The sequence below is a fragment of the Egretta garzetta genome, unplaced genomic scaffold, assembly GCF_000687185.1.
Source record: "Egretta garzetta isolate BGI_Z169 unplaced genomic scaffold, ASM68718v1 scaffold30, whole genome shotgun sequence".
Classification (NCBI taxonomy): Eukaryota; Metazoa; Chordata; class Aves; order Pelecaniformes; family Ardeidae; genus Egretta; species Egretta garzetta.
Genome location: NW_009258383.1, coordinates 3,836,511 through 3,853,766, shown reverse-complemented (window position 1 = coordinate 3,853,766; position 17,256 = coordinate 3,836,511). Strand labels below are relative to the sequence as shown.

The window sequence follows — 17,256 nt, the reverse complement described above, 5'->3', positions numbered from 1 at the left end:
CCCAAAGTTAGGAAAGCCAACAAAGGGCTCCAGACTTCTTTTTAAAAGTTTTTCAGGGGGTGATGGTTGATTCCCATATTACTGTTTACTTTGTGCATCAGTGATGCACAACATGTAACAACGCATAGTTAAGATGCAAAATTTGGGTTACCTCTTTGAACTTGTTCAGGATCCCCACAGTACACAGACACCTTTAAAGAAACCACCAGGTTGCGAATGCAATTTGAATCCATGACCCAGGACGAGCCATTAGCCCTCTCATTACACTGCATAAAGCAAAGCTGCACCCGCGCAAAATTTCCTGTATCAAGCTTTCTCTTTCAATTACCAAGTTTCATTTTTACATCTTAAGAGCGGGACAGCGTACCATATAACTAGCCAGTGGAATTGACTTAACAGTGGAGGAGAAGTTCACTAATACAGATGCAAATTCAATTACGGATTTCATCATATTAATGACATTTTCACGTCTGCTTTCCAAGAACATCCACTTTAGGATTTCCCTAGCACAAACGTATGCAGCTTCATTGCTTTACTACAGCAGAACAGAGTAGCAGAAGGCCAAAAAACTGCAATGGAACAAAATCCCACCTTCTTTTACCCATAGATTTTTTTTAAACCCCTGGGAATAAAAGGCTGTCATGGGGGCTATGTACTATTCTCTGAAGTCTGTTAAAATACTAGTTTTATTCTCAGTTGGACAATAACTAAGCTATTGTTGCACAAACAGACTGAACTCCAGGCCTTCAGCAAGCCTTTGGTGTTTTATGCAACGGAGAAGAAAAGTTTTAGGAAGATTTCCCATGGCTGAGACCTTTGAAGTCTCACATATCTAGCAGAAAGATGAATGGATGTCAAGGGGACAGAACATACATTTCAGACTGTACAGTGGATTTACAGGTATTTTCTTTCAGAATGGGGGGTGGGGGTGGGAAATCAACAAATAACCCAACCCTAAAATGTTCTTCTGTGCAAAAATTCCCTTCTTGTATATCTATTTTCTGCAGAGAAATTCCTGACTTCATCATCATTATTTGAACTTAATCCCCACCACTACCTTCCAGAATTTTAGGCGTATCTGTATTCCAGGGGCAAAGTGCCCGTTGCCTCCCTCTGGGTTTGCAAGCTGCTGTTTGGATGCAGGATGTCTGTGAATACCACGTGAAGAAGTTGTTGGTAACTGCCGCTTTTATTGAGGGAGAAAAGGCAAAACAGCTTCAGAAAGTGCAGGAGCCTGAATGACAGCAAGCAATAGAAGGGGAACACTGACATGAGCAGATGAGAAAAAGCAAAAGGAGTAATTGCCTTCAATGGGCGTATTTAGGAAGCATGATACATGTGCTTCAACTTTAGGACTTTATGACCAGTATTGATCATTACTTCTGAAAAGTCAAGATCAGCGAGGAGCACCTTGCAAAGCTGGAAAAAGGTAAATTGAATCGGTTGGAAAAGACCTTAAAGATCATCAAGTCCAAACCGTTATAAAATAGAATTAGACTGATCCTAAACATTAAAACTAAATACATCCTTAGCACGACTGCACTGGGACATCTGGCTAAGAAAAAGCACAAACATAAATAGAGGGAGCCTGGAATTAAAATTGGTTTATTGGTTGTGGCATCAAGGTTCTGTGTTTGTAAACATATAATCTACTATTAAACAAGGCCTATGTTTTAATATATAATATTCTAACATTTAAAAAAAAAAAAAAAAGTATTTTCTCCCCTAAACCAAACTGTGTGAGAGGTAGAGAATAGGTTCCTTCCTCGAGCGTTACTGAAGAGCAACTAGACAGTAAATCTGCACAGTTGTGTTTTTTTCCACTCTTACACAGATTGGATTTTAGGCCTAAACATTCGACAACCAAACTTTCTGAAAATTACCTTGAAAGAGCAGGAGTAGCCATGCCAGCTTGCACTCCAATAGCCATAGGAATACCTCCACAGCGGATATTTCCCAGCTCTTCTGCCACTGCAATGTTATAGGAGAAGTCCAAGCCCATGCCGCCATATTCTGAGGAAAAAACAAATTGGTGACACTCATGTTCTAGATTAGCACAAGCAACAAGAAAAAAAAAAAATAAAACATTGCTACTATAAGGATTTGCTAACTGCAAATCCACTGCTAATTTTTAGGTATTTGACAATTATCAGCTTTCCTTTTAGAAAAGCGATGCCACACTATTCTTTACAAAACATGAATGTAAAATTAAACCTGCTCTAATTATCCATGTGCATATCAGGTCATGTCTGGATATCCTAAGTAGCATCATTACTTCTACTGGAAACAGCAGAAAAAAGTGACATGCTGCTGGAAACAACATCAGAAGGCAAAATTATTCTTTCTAACTGCAAGGTCATATGAACAAATCACCACCAGGTAAGAATTGCTTTTATTTCTCCGTGATAACGCCTGACCCCCACTCTCACCCCCCAGCGCACTCAAGCGCTCATCTTTCTCACACGCAGCAGCCAAGGCAGCGCAGAGCAAGACCACGTGCAGGTTGTGTCCCTACGTTAAGTTACTGCTGTAACTAAAAATCCGCGTTAGACCCGAGTACGAAACCGAACACGTGTATTTCACATCCTGGCACTTGGCCAGTGCAGTCATTAAAGCATTTTTCATTAGCAGGAGGGTGATGACCCAGGGCACTGGCCGGGCACCAGCACGGGCCGTTCCTCCTCTCCACATTCCAGTCTGAAAATTCAATTAAAAAGGATATTATTCTTCACCTCCTTCCCGTGCCCAGCACTGATAAACCCACCATGCAGTGAAACACAGAAAAGGGCTATGCTGCTATGATGGATGAGGTAATTTCTAGCAGTATTAAATAGTTTATAGTCCAAAGGATACATGGTGAGCAAGAAAAGATTACCGCTTGATGTCATTAGTTGATTGAGAAGCTTTGATTACATAATGTTTTCTTTATTTTTTACTCATTTGAAGACCAACTAAGAAAATCTCAGATAAACAGATAGCATCCCCCACCCCACTATTTGAGCTCATCCCTCTACTAACCTGCTTTGAAGTTTTCAAAAACCACCATTGATTAAAAATCAAAACACCACAGTGCATATAAACACAGGGCTTTGTATGCTATCATCTGCTTCCTAACGCCACAGAAACTATCTTTGTGCACCCTTTCTCTCCAGAGAGAAGGGAAACCACAAATGGAAAAGGCTCACCATGAAGTTTAATTTTCAAATAGTTTTTCTCCTTAGGTCATCCCGAATGATCTGGATAGTCAGAATTACGAAGTGGCTACTTTTCCAAACTTTTACCTGAAAATGTTTCTAAAAAAATAGACACAGAATTGAAATTCCTACTGAGAGCTATCGCAAGTGAAGCGATAGTAATAGGAGAATGTCTTTAGCATAATCTATAATCCAATTCTCTTGCCTTAGCAAAGGCCCCATTGATAAGTAAATCCTCTGAGGAACAGTAAGGAATGTATGCACATGTAAAGGCAAGGCTATTTAAAGATGTGTGGTATGAGAGAGTTTTTGCTAATTTTATATGAATCTGTATCAGAGTTATAACACAACCTCAGTTTTGGCACCACACAAATGGTTCATATTTGATTTTTTTTTTTTAAGAAAAAAATAAATCAGTCAATCGTTTTATTGCCAAACTACAGTTATTCCTAATTTTGCCTTTGGTTTTGTCCACCAAGCAGTTATACTCCTGTCTCTCACTTAATTTCACAAATCAAAAGCTTAGTTTCTTGATTTACTCAAAGCAATTTCACAAGAGGAATGCTCTGCACAGAACTGACCCAAAGGAGGACTGGTTTATGCAAGCGTACGGCTTACATGTATTCTTTGTTCATACCACAATTCACTACGCATTACCATGTAACAGACTTCCCTCGCTCTCATTTGAGGTTAGTTACTAAGTGGTACAATTTAAAAACAAAATGCTGCAAAAGGCCAGCTCTCAAAGCAATGACACTGGAGGACTTTCCTAGCAAAGGGAGGAAATGAATCAAAAGGGAGCTGCAGGAGCTGAGAAGGTGGAGGGGGAAGCCCTACCAGGCAAAGAGATGATGCATCATCCGAAGATTTTATAATCTGGGGATAGATAATGCAAGAGAGAGCCACAGATGCAGACAGGCAGGAAGGGCAGAAGCAAATGGTAAAAACATTAATCAGACAACACCCAACTTTTCATCAGTTCTGTTCCAGGAGCCAAGGAAAGAGAGTTTCGCAGAGAAATGTGAGCGGTTTGACGGATGATTATAAGGAACGCCTCTTTTGAAGCCGAAGTGCTTGTTTGAGACAGAGATTCACTTGTCAGTGCAGCCTGTGCAGCTATATCCCCAAGTAATTTGGGTAGTTTATCACAGAATCATAGAATGCTTTGGGTTGGAAGGGACCCCTAGAGGTCAGCTAGTCCAACCCCCCTGCAGGGAGCAGGGACACTGCTAACTAGATCAGGTTGTCCAGAGCCCCGTCCAACCTGGCCTTGAATGCTTCCAGGGATGGGGCCTCCACTGCCTCTCTGGGCAACCCCTTCCAGTGTTTCACCACCCTCATTGTGAAGAATTTCTTCCTTATATCCAGTCTAAACCTACCCTGGTTTAGTTTAAAACCATTACCCCTTGTCCTGTCACAGCTGGCCCTACTAAAAAGATTTTCCCCATCTTTCCTATAGGCCCCCTTTAGGTACTGAAAGGCCGCAATCAGGTCTGCCCGCAGCCTTCTCTTCTCCAGGCTGAACAAGCCCAACTCCCTCAGCCTGTCCTCATAGGAGAGGTGCTCCAGCCCTTGGACCTCTGCACTGAGAGGCACACCCAGCAGCATCCCACCCAGCAGTACAAGGCAGCGCTGTCTCCGAGCACCAACGCAGCTTTCTTTTTTCCCCAGCACTCGGTGGCAGCCTGGCTTTTGCAGCCCCAGCCAGCTATTTTGGGGCTGGTCTGAGCACATCACCCTGTGTGTGCCACAGGACTCAGCTCTTAAACTGAGACAAACCCACCAGATCACTTATTTCCACCTGCTGCAGCGATGACGGTGAACGTTTCATGGAATTAATGTTTATTTTTTGTTTGGAATAAGACTTACCCTTTTTGGAATAAGTCTTATTTGCAGTAAGGGAATAAGGCGGTGCTAGGATGGTTGTGTTCGCCAGTCTCATCAAGAAACATCACCTCCTGGAAGTATCTGTACAATGATGTAATGCTAATAGGTCAATTTAATTCTCACTCAGAAAAGCAAACACCATTCCTAATATAATTTTTGGTGAAAAAACTGTAATGAAAGGAACCAAATCAATTTCTGATTTGATTTTTTTTTTTTTAAAAAAAGAGAATAACAAGCTCTATGTAAATATTCACATGTAAAACATATCTAGGGTAAATATTTAGTTTAATTTTAAAATGAGATGACTGACCTTTAGAGAATTTTTTGGCTACATTTCCTTTTTTAATTTGCAAGAAATATTAAAGGAACAAAGCAAAGCCAAACGAGGCAGAAAATCTAATGCACTAATGCTGTTATAGTTCAAAACAGGTAGAAAAAGGCAACAATGTTCAAATTGTTACTGTTTTGCTGACAGTAACACAACTTCCAGATGTTAAACAGCTTAATTTGATATTTTATCCACTGTTCAATTTCAGGTTGGGTGTTTTTTTTAAATAAATTATAAAGCCCAAAGCAAAAAAACCACATAAACATACAAATAAGTAAAGATTCTGCATTGCGGACCATGGGCAGGACCCACACTGGAGGAGGGGAAAAGTGTGAGGAGGAAGGAGCCGCAGAGAGGGGCTGCTGTGAACTGACTGCAACCCCCCCATCCCCGTCCCCCCGCGCTGCTCCGGGTGGGGTGGGAGGCAGATGACTCAGGGAAGAAAAGGGAGAGGATGGGGGGAACATATTGTTTTAATTTGTCTTTGTTTCTCGCTACACAAATCTATTTTCATTGGCAGCAAATTAAATTTATTTTCCGCAAGCCAAGCCTGCTTTGCCCATGACGGTAACTGGTGAGCAGTCCCCCTAGCGTTATCTCGGCAGCTGAGCCTTGCCATCGTATTTTCTCCCCTGTCCTGTTGAGGATGGGAAGTGAGAGAGCGGCTAGGTGGGTGTCTGGCTGCTGGCCAAGGTAAACCCACCACGCCATGGTCAGTGTATGAACCTAGGCTTCTTTTTAAATTGGCTCTGTGCTTTTCTACTAATCACCACCACATTATTTTACCCTCCGCCCCCCCAAAAAGCTCCTTATTTTATATAGAATAGCTTATTTCTATATGTTAAGTGGTAGTATGCGATACTGCCAGCAGAGTGGGAGTCCAAAGAGAAAACAGTGAGTTTTAAAAAACAGAGCTTTTAAAAGATGCAGATGTACATTCTACTAGATGTGATAATTCAGGGTATCAGGAATTCTATATATGAATATAGGCAGACAGCAAAGATGATGCCCAAAAATATACATAAAGGAGCAAGACAACTGCAACATGTCAAAACAGAAACACTTCTGAGAAGATCACTGCTGGGAAAACAAAGGCAAATAATGTCTATAAAAAAGGACTTATAAAGGCAAAGGAGAAGCGGAGATCTTTCATACAATCATTTCATTTTTGTGAAGACCAACACATTTCTTGTGGCTCGTTCAGCTATAGGCTCCCTGTTCAAGTATGACTCTGTTCAATGATGAAGCAGGCTTGAAGTCTCTAGTCCAAACTTTGTAAGAGTTTATTCTGTTAGGAATTTGCTTCTGAACCCCATCTAGTAGCTGTCAGCGGGAATGACAATGTCCATGGTGAAAAGGGCCTGTAAGTGAGTTGAAGCAAGGAGAAACAAGGGGTCTTCAGGGTGTTTTAGGAATGTGAGTGAGCCTGGAAAAAGGAATGGTGAAAACACAGTACAGCCATATGGGTTACTCAGTCTTACATGCTTATTTAATTTATCTTGTTTGTTTACAGAACTTCCAAAGGTCACATAAAGCATAGCTACACCAAAGGAAATCACGCAGTATTATTTCTACTGTTGGCACCTAACTCAGTGCAAGAAAAAACAAATGTGTGCTCTTATTTCTAGTGACTAAAAAGACAAATAAAACATGAATCAACTCCCATTTGTAAGATAGGTCTGAGAGACTCCTACATCTGACACCAAGACGACAGAGCTAATTGGCACTTTTCATCATAGCTTACAGTTTTAAATCAACAGAAGCAAAACTTAAGTGTTCAAACCTTACTCACCTGTCATAGTTCAAGAATTTCAACTTCAGAGGACTACAAAGAGCCTTGAAGTTGCATAACTGCAAACGTCACCAGGTAGGACAGTACAGAAATCCTACCGTAATGCCCTTCCTATTCTTTGCATAAAAGGAATTTAAAGAATTACCAAATGGTTACTCCCTGTGTTGTGCAATTTCCCACAAACCCATTCTGAAAAGTCTAGGTTGATCAAGCTCACAAAATACCTACTGCCTGCTTGGTTATTTGCTTCTTGCTGGATGCAGCAGAAAAACCTCTCATTTCATGTAACAGAAACACTGTGTGTCCACTTCAGCCTTGTTGAGACGAACACATTTTTTGGCTATTTCACCTGGATCAGTTCGCCCCTAAAGAACCTGAAAAAAACCCCCAAACCACCTTCTACCAGGTGCAAAGTTCCCCTTTACAGATTATCTTAGCCAGATGGATCAAATTCCCTCAGTTTGTCCCAAAGTAGGATGAATTCTAGTGGTTTACATTTGATTGATCCTAGAAAGATCACCACCACATACAGTACTTGATCACAGATACTCACTAGTTCATCCAAAAAAACCAAGGCAGATAAGGACTTCTTCCGCTAACCAAAGTTTTATGTAGTAACATTACTCCTGGGATCCAGTATTCTTTGGAAAAACAAAAATATGGTTTGCCTGCTCATTCCTTTTCAATCATATGCAGTTAGTGGCGTTAAGTACAATCCCAGAGCAATTACCAGTGCCAATTGTGTGTTCCCACCATACTGGTTGCTATAGAAGTCATCACGGTTGCTGCATCAGAAACAAAATTAACTGAGATGAGTAAGGTGATTGGATCTGTCTAGCACTGTTTTAGATTAAGACAGAGCTACACTGGAAAATACAGGAGAAAATTCCCCCTGGGTGTAAGGATAAAAAAACACCACCCTATAAAACCAGCACAAAATACCCAAGTAGGAACTCGACGGTGCCTGCCACTGAGCATATAAATGCAGCAGACAGACCTGGCCCTAGCTGGGGGCAGCATGGACACATTTAAAGAGGGTTCAAAGCTGTGTAGGACACTGCTTTAGAAAGCCAGAGCAGTATATTCTAAATCACTGGTTGACAAAGCTGCACTTGTTACCCTCTGACTTCCAAAAACCTCCCTCACAAATTTGTTAAGTTTTCTTTATTTTCTAAATGGTTATACAGTGTCACCAAGTGCCATCGGAGTCAGCAACCACATCTACATAAATCTTCTAACTCAGACAGACTCTTAAAAAAATAAGAAAAAACTCACACAACCCCCCATATTGTATACTAACAATGTTACGGGGAAGGAAAAGCTAAGCTGCACAGTACAATAGAATAAAATGTCCACATGACAACACAAGAGACATTAATAGTGTAAAAAGACGCAGTAGCCAAAAGAAAGAAAAAAGAAAGTCCGAGATTGCACACAGCTATTGCGTCAGCTCCAACTCACAGAAGAAAACTTTATGCAACCACTGGTCACAAATTCCTCCGTCGTCTTCTGCCTGCTTTTAAACCAAGATTATTTTTCCCTCCCAGCTCTGACCCAGTATCAATTCCACAGAAGCCTAGTTAAACCACCCTACAATTTTGTTTCTTTAAGGTTAAAAAGTGCAGATCTCAATTATTGTACATTTGAAAATGTCAGTCAAACTAAATGCCACAGCATGAAGAAAAGAAGAAAAAAATCAGATGGAAAAAAGAAGGCAAGCAGTGTATAGGCTGAGTATCGCACCTCCTGAGCTTCAGTGGCAAAGCCATGCTGCTTCTCATGGGGTTTCTCTTTGGACAAGCTCATTATCAAACCATAGCTTAGGTTTCAAGAATATCACCTCTACCACCTCCCTGCTGCTTGAAGTCAGTCAATCGGCAGCATCTGTCAACCTCCTCACACTGAACAGTCCTACAACCTGTTGCACATTCGCATGGCTTAAGCTTTGCTTATGGATGCTCTGTTTAGTTCTCCAAGCCAGGCTTATCCAGCAGTGAATACTGCTTCTCTCCAGCTTGAAGGTTTGCCACCCTTCTGATGAACAGGCAAATGCTGCATCATCATCCTTCGACACGGTGCGTGTCCACTGCCATCCTACCAACATGGCTGTGGATCAGCCTTCAGAGGCACCAAAATGCGTCTTCGGACTTGAGGCATCTGTCAGCCCCACGTAAAATGTGCTCTTCCTCTCAAGAAAACAACTGCACAGCTGCTCGGCTAGCTTCTTTTAAACATGTTAATTCATTTTGAACAGGTAAGAAACCAATTCATCCCACAACTGTACAAGAATGAAGCAGGTGCATCAGCTTTATGTGCTGCTGGTGCTCCTATTCAGGACTCTTCCTCTCATGAGAACTGCCACAAACTAGCATGAAAAGTTCATGTTACTCTGCATCATGGCAAATGTTCCTCAAAAAGGATCTGAAGTATGAGGACACAAATAGGTATTACAAGGAATCTGTAGTAATGTGCAGACATTCAACATCCCGTTGGTAAACAGGGAAAGGAAATGGGAATAGACCTATCAATAGGTAACAGACAGAGAGAGCCCAAAGAACATTCTCCAGTTTAAGCACAACAGAGAGAAAAGATGAGTAACAGGACTGAATACAAGTACGTACATTTATAAGAGTTTTTTAAAAGTTGGATGAAAAAGGGTCAAGATCTGAAATCAGAAGAAATTGTACTCTGTTTTGGAGCAAACCCTATGAGCAAGAAGCAGACTACTTACTTTCATTTACATCCAGAGCCCATTCTGGCTCTTCTGAATTCCACATAAATAAATAATTAAACTGAAAAGAAATACTACATGATTCAGGGATTAAACAGATTTATTACATTTGCTACTTATTAAAATTTCTATGCTAAGATTTAATACAGAGGCTGGCTATTTATTAGCCGAAAGCTGTGTTTCACTTTTTTTCCTACAAGATCTTTTATTGCAGTCCAAGCTGATAAATGGCTTGTTGGAAATCCAGATTCGTCTGACATGGAAAACTTTAGCCACTTAGCTCAAGACGTCACACCCAAAGGCATAAATTTTACTAGATCACAAGTTCCAAAACTTGCAATCTCCAAATGGAGTTATAAACTGAGAATTAAAATTGCGGGCACAGGTGGAGATTCGACAAATGCTGGTTTTGAATAAATTCCAGAAAAGATGATTTTGGAATGTGTGCAGTGAATAATTAAATGAACTTTGGCCATGCTCTGGAGCTGGCCTGGCTAGCACAGGGGTTTTAGTTCAGCAGCACAGAACTCTGAACAGAAACACACCACAGGAGGCTCCCACAGGAATTTCTGATCAACACAGGCTTACAGGACCAAGTTATTTTCCAGTGGCTGACCCCTGAAGTCCTTGAGAAGTTGGGACAGATACTGAAAAAACATGCCATGCCATCCCTGAATACCTGTCACATTGCAGATCAACGTATTCTTAGCACGGTCACGGTGAACAAACTATTAAGGAGGCATCTATCAAGTAACGCTGCAGCCAGAAGCATACCCCTCTGTCATTAGGTCATCTCCTCGTTTGTAAGTATTAACAGGCAAAATTATCTTCAGCTGGCAGCATCTGCATCCACAGGCTGATGCAGCCATCAGCGCGGGCAAGACTGGGACCACCAGTTCCACAGCTCCTTGTGTCCAGCAAATCCCAGTGTCAAAACAACACGTTTCCCCATCTTTTTCTCCAACAAAATACGTCTTTCAGTAAAACTGACATGTTCCCATGCTTGCTCTACTCTTGATAATTTTAATGGAAAAAACATTTCATTGACAACTTTTATTTGGTTTAAGGCGTGTGGACAAACACTTTAAGCATTCTTCTACAGCTGAAAATACCTGGTTTAGTTCTCATTTTTGCCTGTGATTCTGTATGCATCCTTGCCTGTAAGATTTGTCAGCCATACCCTATCATGAAACAGATTATCCCTCTCTGTTTGTAAAAGAGCTAACACAACAGGATTCTAATCTGAATTGAAATCTCCAATGTGAAATACGCTACATCACTATTTTTATTTATGTTGAAATTGGAGGGGGTGCCTTATATGTGGTACTGGCCACAAATTAAAGGATTTTCAGTATAGTGCAAAGCATACTGGAAATCAAATTCAACCACTCAAAACTGTTTTCTTCAAGAAAACCTTCTACTCAAAATATTACATTATTTCTATGAGCATTTCATCATCCCTTGTGCTATGCTCCAAGAAACTATCATTGATCAGGATTACCTGTCCCTTCCTGTTGATTTGGTTCTGAAATCAGTAACAATCGGCACTCAAAAATGTGAAAAGCAAGTTATTCCAAGGGGGAATCACAGCACCCAGCCACAGGGCTGATAAAATTATAATACAGTTTACTACAAAAAACACATCAAACTGCCTAATACAGAATTATCTGACTGACGCAATGAAGTCTGTAACATACATTGAGACTAACCTGGGGCAAAAGAGACCAATGACATGGTTAAAGGTGTCTGTAGAAGAGTGAGATGAGTTAGGAAAAAACCCCACAAATCCCCTCAGAAAATCCTTTGCACCTTCCACGACTCCCAGTCCTACCTGAATTACAACTAATGACCCGCAGTGCCTGTGTACCCAGTAGTATAACTACCCTTTTACTATACAGTTTAACTGTCAAATATTAAAACAGAACTAGAAAATTGAGCCACAGCAAACTGAAGTCTACAGTGAAAGTGCATTTGCATTACTGAGTGTATAAATGCTTGCAGCTGAAGTCATTCCTCTCCCGATCGTGAATACTCCCTCTGCTATTTACGGATCATTCAGGAACCCAAGCAGGGACGTTCATGCATTCAGCTACCACTCAGGAGCACCAGAAATGTCAGAGGCTGGCTGTTCGTCTCAATCGTTTGCTTTTTTGTAAGTTGCTATACTACAAATTATATCTCAAATTCTTGTTCTTGAAATATCACATGAGTTACATGGCAATAAATGTATTATTTGGGAAAAGAATACCTTGAATATGTGGTCACACAGTAAATCTGCGAAGGAATTAAATTTTATTGTGCACGCTGAGTAATTCTGAAAGGAAAGTAAATTAAATCAACATATATATTGCATTGTATATGTTCATACTTACAGGATGGCTCTGAAACTGAGATTTAAATATTCATATTTGAAAATAAAAGCAGCAGAAAAAGTTCATATATATGGAGAAAAAAAATCATCCTTCTTCCCAGAAATTAATAAGTTATTCCAGGAGATATTTGAAAAATGATCTTGGAAGTATTGCCAAATACCTGAGTTGCTATCTTCATGGCTCAATAATCTAACCAAATCAAAAGGAAAATACCAGTGAGGCTGGAGTCCTCTCCGCCTTCCACCTCCCGAGGAGACAAATGTTCCAGAGTCATCATGCTTCCCCCATCCCTCCACAGTGGGGGAGGGAAAGGTAGCTTTTTCATGAAGGAAAAAGCACTTGTCAAAACTACATATTATTACTATTTCTTTTAAGTTGGTCTTGTACCATGCTCTTTCCATTAGATCCACCTAATTGCAAACAATTTTAAAAACACGATAGGCTTGGCAACCACCCATCAGATACCAGGGATTTATTACAGTGTTGTGTGTACTGTTTCTAAATGAGTAACTGAAACATCTGAAATAAAGAAAATCCCAGTCAATGTATTGGTACGTAGGTGTAAGAATCTCCAGAAACAGAACACACAATTATAAAATTATGTTAATATAGTAAGGCCTTTTGGCATGTGTTTTGAGAGTTACATTCCTTTCCATCTCGTAAGAGGCACTATTTTAGAAACACATGCAATAGTCACAAAAATGTTTGCCTGATTTTCACGTGCCCCCATCCATCCAGCTGTAGCTCAACAGGCTCCTGTGGCCATGAGACCCCGCTCAGTAGCACGGGGCTGTAAGAAGGGGAACCGAAGAGGATTTTATTACCATTGGCACCTTTTATCACAGTTAGATGGCTCACTCTCACAACTTGCTGATGCATCCTTTGCTTTCCCATGGTCTCCTGCACACAATTTCTGTTCAGAGACAAGTATTTTCCACCATCTCCTTGTTACTCTTAAGCCACGTCTCCAAAGAGCTGGCTGATAAGCTTTCCAGTGTTTCAGAGACACCCTAAAGAGGTGCTGGGCTGAACTCATTTCCTCATTTATGGGCAGTGCATGAGACGGGAGGTGGCTGGGCACGCAGGGATCATCTCTCTGAACCACACGAGGAGCCCATCACTGCTGGACCTTTGGAGTTCACCTGCAGCTGAGGTGCTGCGGGCTTTCCACATTGCTGAGCAGAGGCAGCAGACATGCAGATGTCTGCCCTGGAACCGCTCCAGCTTAAAGATGCATCTCCAGCAAAAAGCCTGTATCTCACACCCATGGAAAAATGTAGCACATTCAACAACTCTGCATGCCCTTAGTCTGGTGGAGACGCCAATCCCACGCCAAGCGCAGACTGTCCTCATAAACTGCCCAAGAGCCAGATCAGTTGTTCGAGTTTGTGAAGTAGCTTTTTCAGCAACGTTAGCACAATTGAAGCCCAGAGCTAGATGCAGAAGAAGCAAAGTGATATACAAGCAGCCATAGATTTTAATCAGTGACCCATTCTGAAGCTTCTGCAATGTCTCACACAAAATTGTAATAAATGTATTAAAACTCATAAGCTTCATGACGTTGAACGTACTGTATATTCTTTCAGTGCTACATTATTATCGTGTTTTCTCTCCTTCTTTTAAGGACTACAATTGTTTGCAAACTCATTGTGCTTAATGAAAATCCAGTTTATAGCATCTCTCAGCATTAGGTAGTCCCAAATTGAGAGATTCTGGCAACACTAAATTAACAAGGAGCAAAGCAGCAGCGACTGTGCCTCTTTTCTCCCAACTACATCATTATACTGAACCATGAAGAATAAGAAAGCCCACACCAAAGACACCAATTTATCCTCAACTCTCACTCTATCTTTAAAATAGTTGGGGAAAGAACAAAACCATTGTTCACTGGATACTGAATGGCCTCAAAATTAGCAATAAGGTTTAAGACCATGCTATACTTCACTGAAACAACGAAAAGTTAGATGAACTATTCCTTAAATGTAAAGCTGAAATTCTCTTTCCATTAAAAAAAAAAAAAAAAAAAGGGGGGGAAGGGGAATGAGATAAGTTTTTCTATCTGGAAAAGATCACAGCATCTCCTAGGCTATGCCACTCAAGTCAAGGGACATAAACCAAGTTAAACATGAATAAATGCATATCTTCTTCCTCAAAAACAAATAAACAAGCAAACAAAAAACCCCAAACCTCAGCAACAAAAGAAAAAAACCTCATTTATTCTGCTCATATTTATGCAAACATGGCAACTGTAATGACTAAGCTACCAATTTTCTGTTTTTCTTACACCACCAAGTGTTAGTGAAGAGTCTTTTCTTGTTTAAAATCCTTCTCACATTGTGACTGTGGCTAATGTTGTTTTCTGAATTTTAGAGCAGCACTGATAAAGTATGAAATAAACTGAGAATAATTAAAGCAAGACATGAAAAATGTACCAAATACAAACTCACCTGAATCGCATGCTAAATCACAAACCTTGGCAGTAACACTTTCAAACCAAACCAAGTCACTATTCTCTGCATTTTAAGGAGGTTTACACAAAAGAATCACATACATTTCCTTACTGCACAGATTCTTCTTATGCGTTAGAAATGTTGCCATGAAGAGAAAAAAAAAAAAACCAACCCCACACACAAAAGAAACCCAACCTCTCACCATTTGGGGGAAATTCCTGTATTTGGGAGGTCTGCTGCTTCAGACTGAGGTTACCCTAGCTAATATTTTACCACTAGAAAATGTCTCTCACTTACAATTTAATTGGAATTCACTCTGCAAGATTTGGCTTGCTCCTGATTCTGTGTTGGAGTGGTTAGGGCTGTTGGAGTCCCATTTAATCCAGTCCTGCAAGCTGAAAAGATGCATGCAGCCTGTCAGCTTCCAGAAAAATTAGCCTTAAGGCTAAATAACTTTGAGCAAAATATAATAAAGTTTGTAGGGTTCTTCTTTGGAATGAAGAGCTTTAAGAAACTGGTTACTCTCATTTGAAGACAAGTATGGATAAATCAAACAACACTTCTTGATGCAATTTTTATTTTTTTCCCAGTTGTTCTCCATCTCTCACTGTGTCCTTCCATGCTGACTTCCCAGAGCTAGGATGAGTATTCAGACAAATCCCCTGCTCTGGTTTGTGTTTCCCGTCCTGACCTGGGATGAAACTGCTTCCCAATTTCTCCCTCGTTGAAAGGTCTTCATCAGCGTAAACCCGGCTTTGGGCGCTGTGCATCACCCAGCCCTCTTCCTTATGCCAGTGAAGATTTATCTTCTTTTTTGCCACATTCAGGATGATTTTGGAACACCTTAGGGAGACGAACAGGCATTGCTGATCTGATTGGTTTGTTGATTACAAACACAGAAAAGATGGAAAAAACCAAACCAAATTCATACAGATTTTACAGCTGGATCAGGAGATCAGTTCTTTAGTCTGCCAGCAATGGAGAATGTGCGACAACAAGGTTATATAAAAACTAATCATATTGGAATTTCATCATCCCTAAGTGTTGACTCACTTTTTCTTTTTTTTTTTTTTTTAAGCTGACCTCTAGCTAAATTTCTCAACTGCAGTCAACAACAGCCACAGTGCTGTGCAAAAAGCCCTCACCTCCCCACACTGCTTCCCTGCTGTCCCCACTTCTTGATGGTTGGGTTTCACTTTGGAGATACAGGGCACTGACCTGCTATCAGGTCTTTCCTGCTGGTCGTAGGAAAGAGAGGGGCCAAACACCCATACCTCTTACTCCTTATTTACCCACTCCCCTACCTTCATTTTCTCCTCTCCTTACATCAGCACAGAAGCATTTTGTATGCCTTTTAAATAAATGGCCAGTGAGGCAATAAGGCTGTGGTATTATACCATGGACTTTCTTTTAAAATGCCTTACTACTTAGTAAAAAGACAAAAAATTCTTTCCCCTTAATGATTACAGCAGGATCCACAAAACTTGTAAAAGGCATGGAAGAGGATGGCATGGAAGGACAAGTAATTTAGAAAAAGATGCATCACCTGTAGTTTAATATTGTGTTATGGTCTCTATGGCAAAATAGATGCTGCAAGATACCTAACAGAGGTATAGCGAGCAAGTCTCTTGATACACAAATTACGGGATTTTGCCACAATCTTGAAAAAGTCAAAGGAAGAAAAAAAAAAAAGCCTGAAGCTGGGAAGAGTGTAATCAGTTGAGGAACACAATAGAGGAGTAATTTCAGGGAAGTGTACGGGGAAGGGAGGCAGACAGATGGGCAGAGTGATGCTCTCCATCGCACCAAACAAAGGAGAAGGAAGTTTAAGAATAAAAGTGCTTTATTTTTAAACCTAGTTCAATGAAGCAAGGAGGGGAGGGAAATACGAATCCTCACAACCAACTTGGTATGTGCTCTACCTGGAGATTCCTCTTGGTAAAAGCAAACAGTAAGAGAATGCTGCTTGAGAGGCAGGTGGAGACCCTGGAGTAACACAACCCAGCCCCACCACTGGGGGTAACTCAGAGGCACTCCTCAAACTCCAACAGGGCAAGACGCAAGCTGGAGGTCTCTGGAGCAAAGCAGCCCTCAGGTGGAGAGAAGAATTTGCCAATGTCCACTGTCCAGAGAGGTAATATGGACACCACTGAGATCTTCTTGTAAAGTTAAGTCCAGAATTTAAAGAAATAAAAATCTTTTCTGCATTTCTAATTTTGCAGCCAGGCATCCAGTTGCATGCTGTAACAGATTAAGCTTTTTTATTGCCATCCCATGACCTTCTCTGGTGTAAAAGTGGCCTGCATGGAAACAGGCAGGCACAGGACAAACCAAGCCACAGGGTGAGGGTGCACAGCCCTGCAGAGACTGCCACCCCAAATACAGATTTGGGACTTTTACCAGCCAGGACTGTTATTTTTCTTATCCCATGGTGAAGACTGGTTTGAAGGTACCAGATTATCCTTAAGTATGAACCACTGCCCCTTCTGCAAGCAGAAGTCA

The 17,256-nt window shown here is 40.9% G+C and overlaps 1 protein-coding gene across 1 annotated transcript in view; it reads right to left on the bottom strand.

Moving 5' to 3' along the window:
- The window catches only part of LOC104128597 (probable acyl-CoA dehydrogenase 6), a 79,861-nt gene that overhangs the window by 34,014 nt on the left and 28,591 nt on the right, over nucleotides 1-17,256 (bottom strand). Inside the window, exon 3 of the mRNA XM_035896912.1 lies at nucleotides 1,884-2,013. Within this exon, the coding sequence (XP_035752805.1) occupies nucleotides 1,884-2,013 (130 nt within the window). The remainder of the gene's footprint in view (nucleotides 1-1,883; nucleotides 2,014-17,256) is intronic.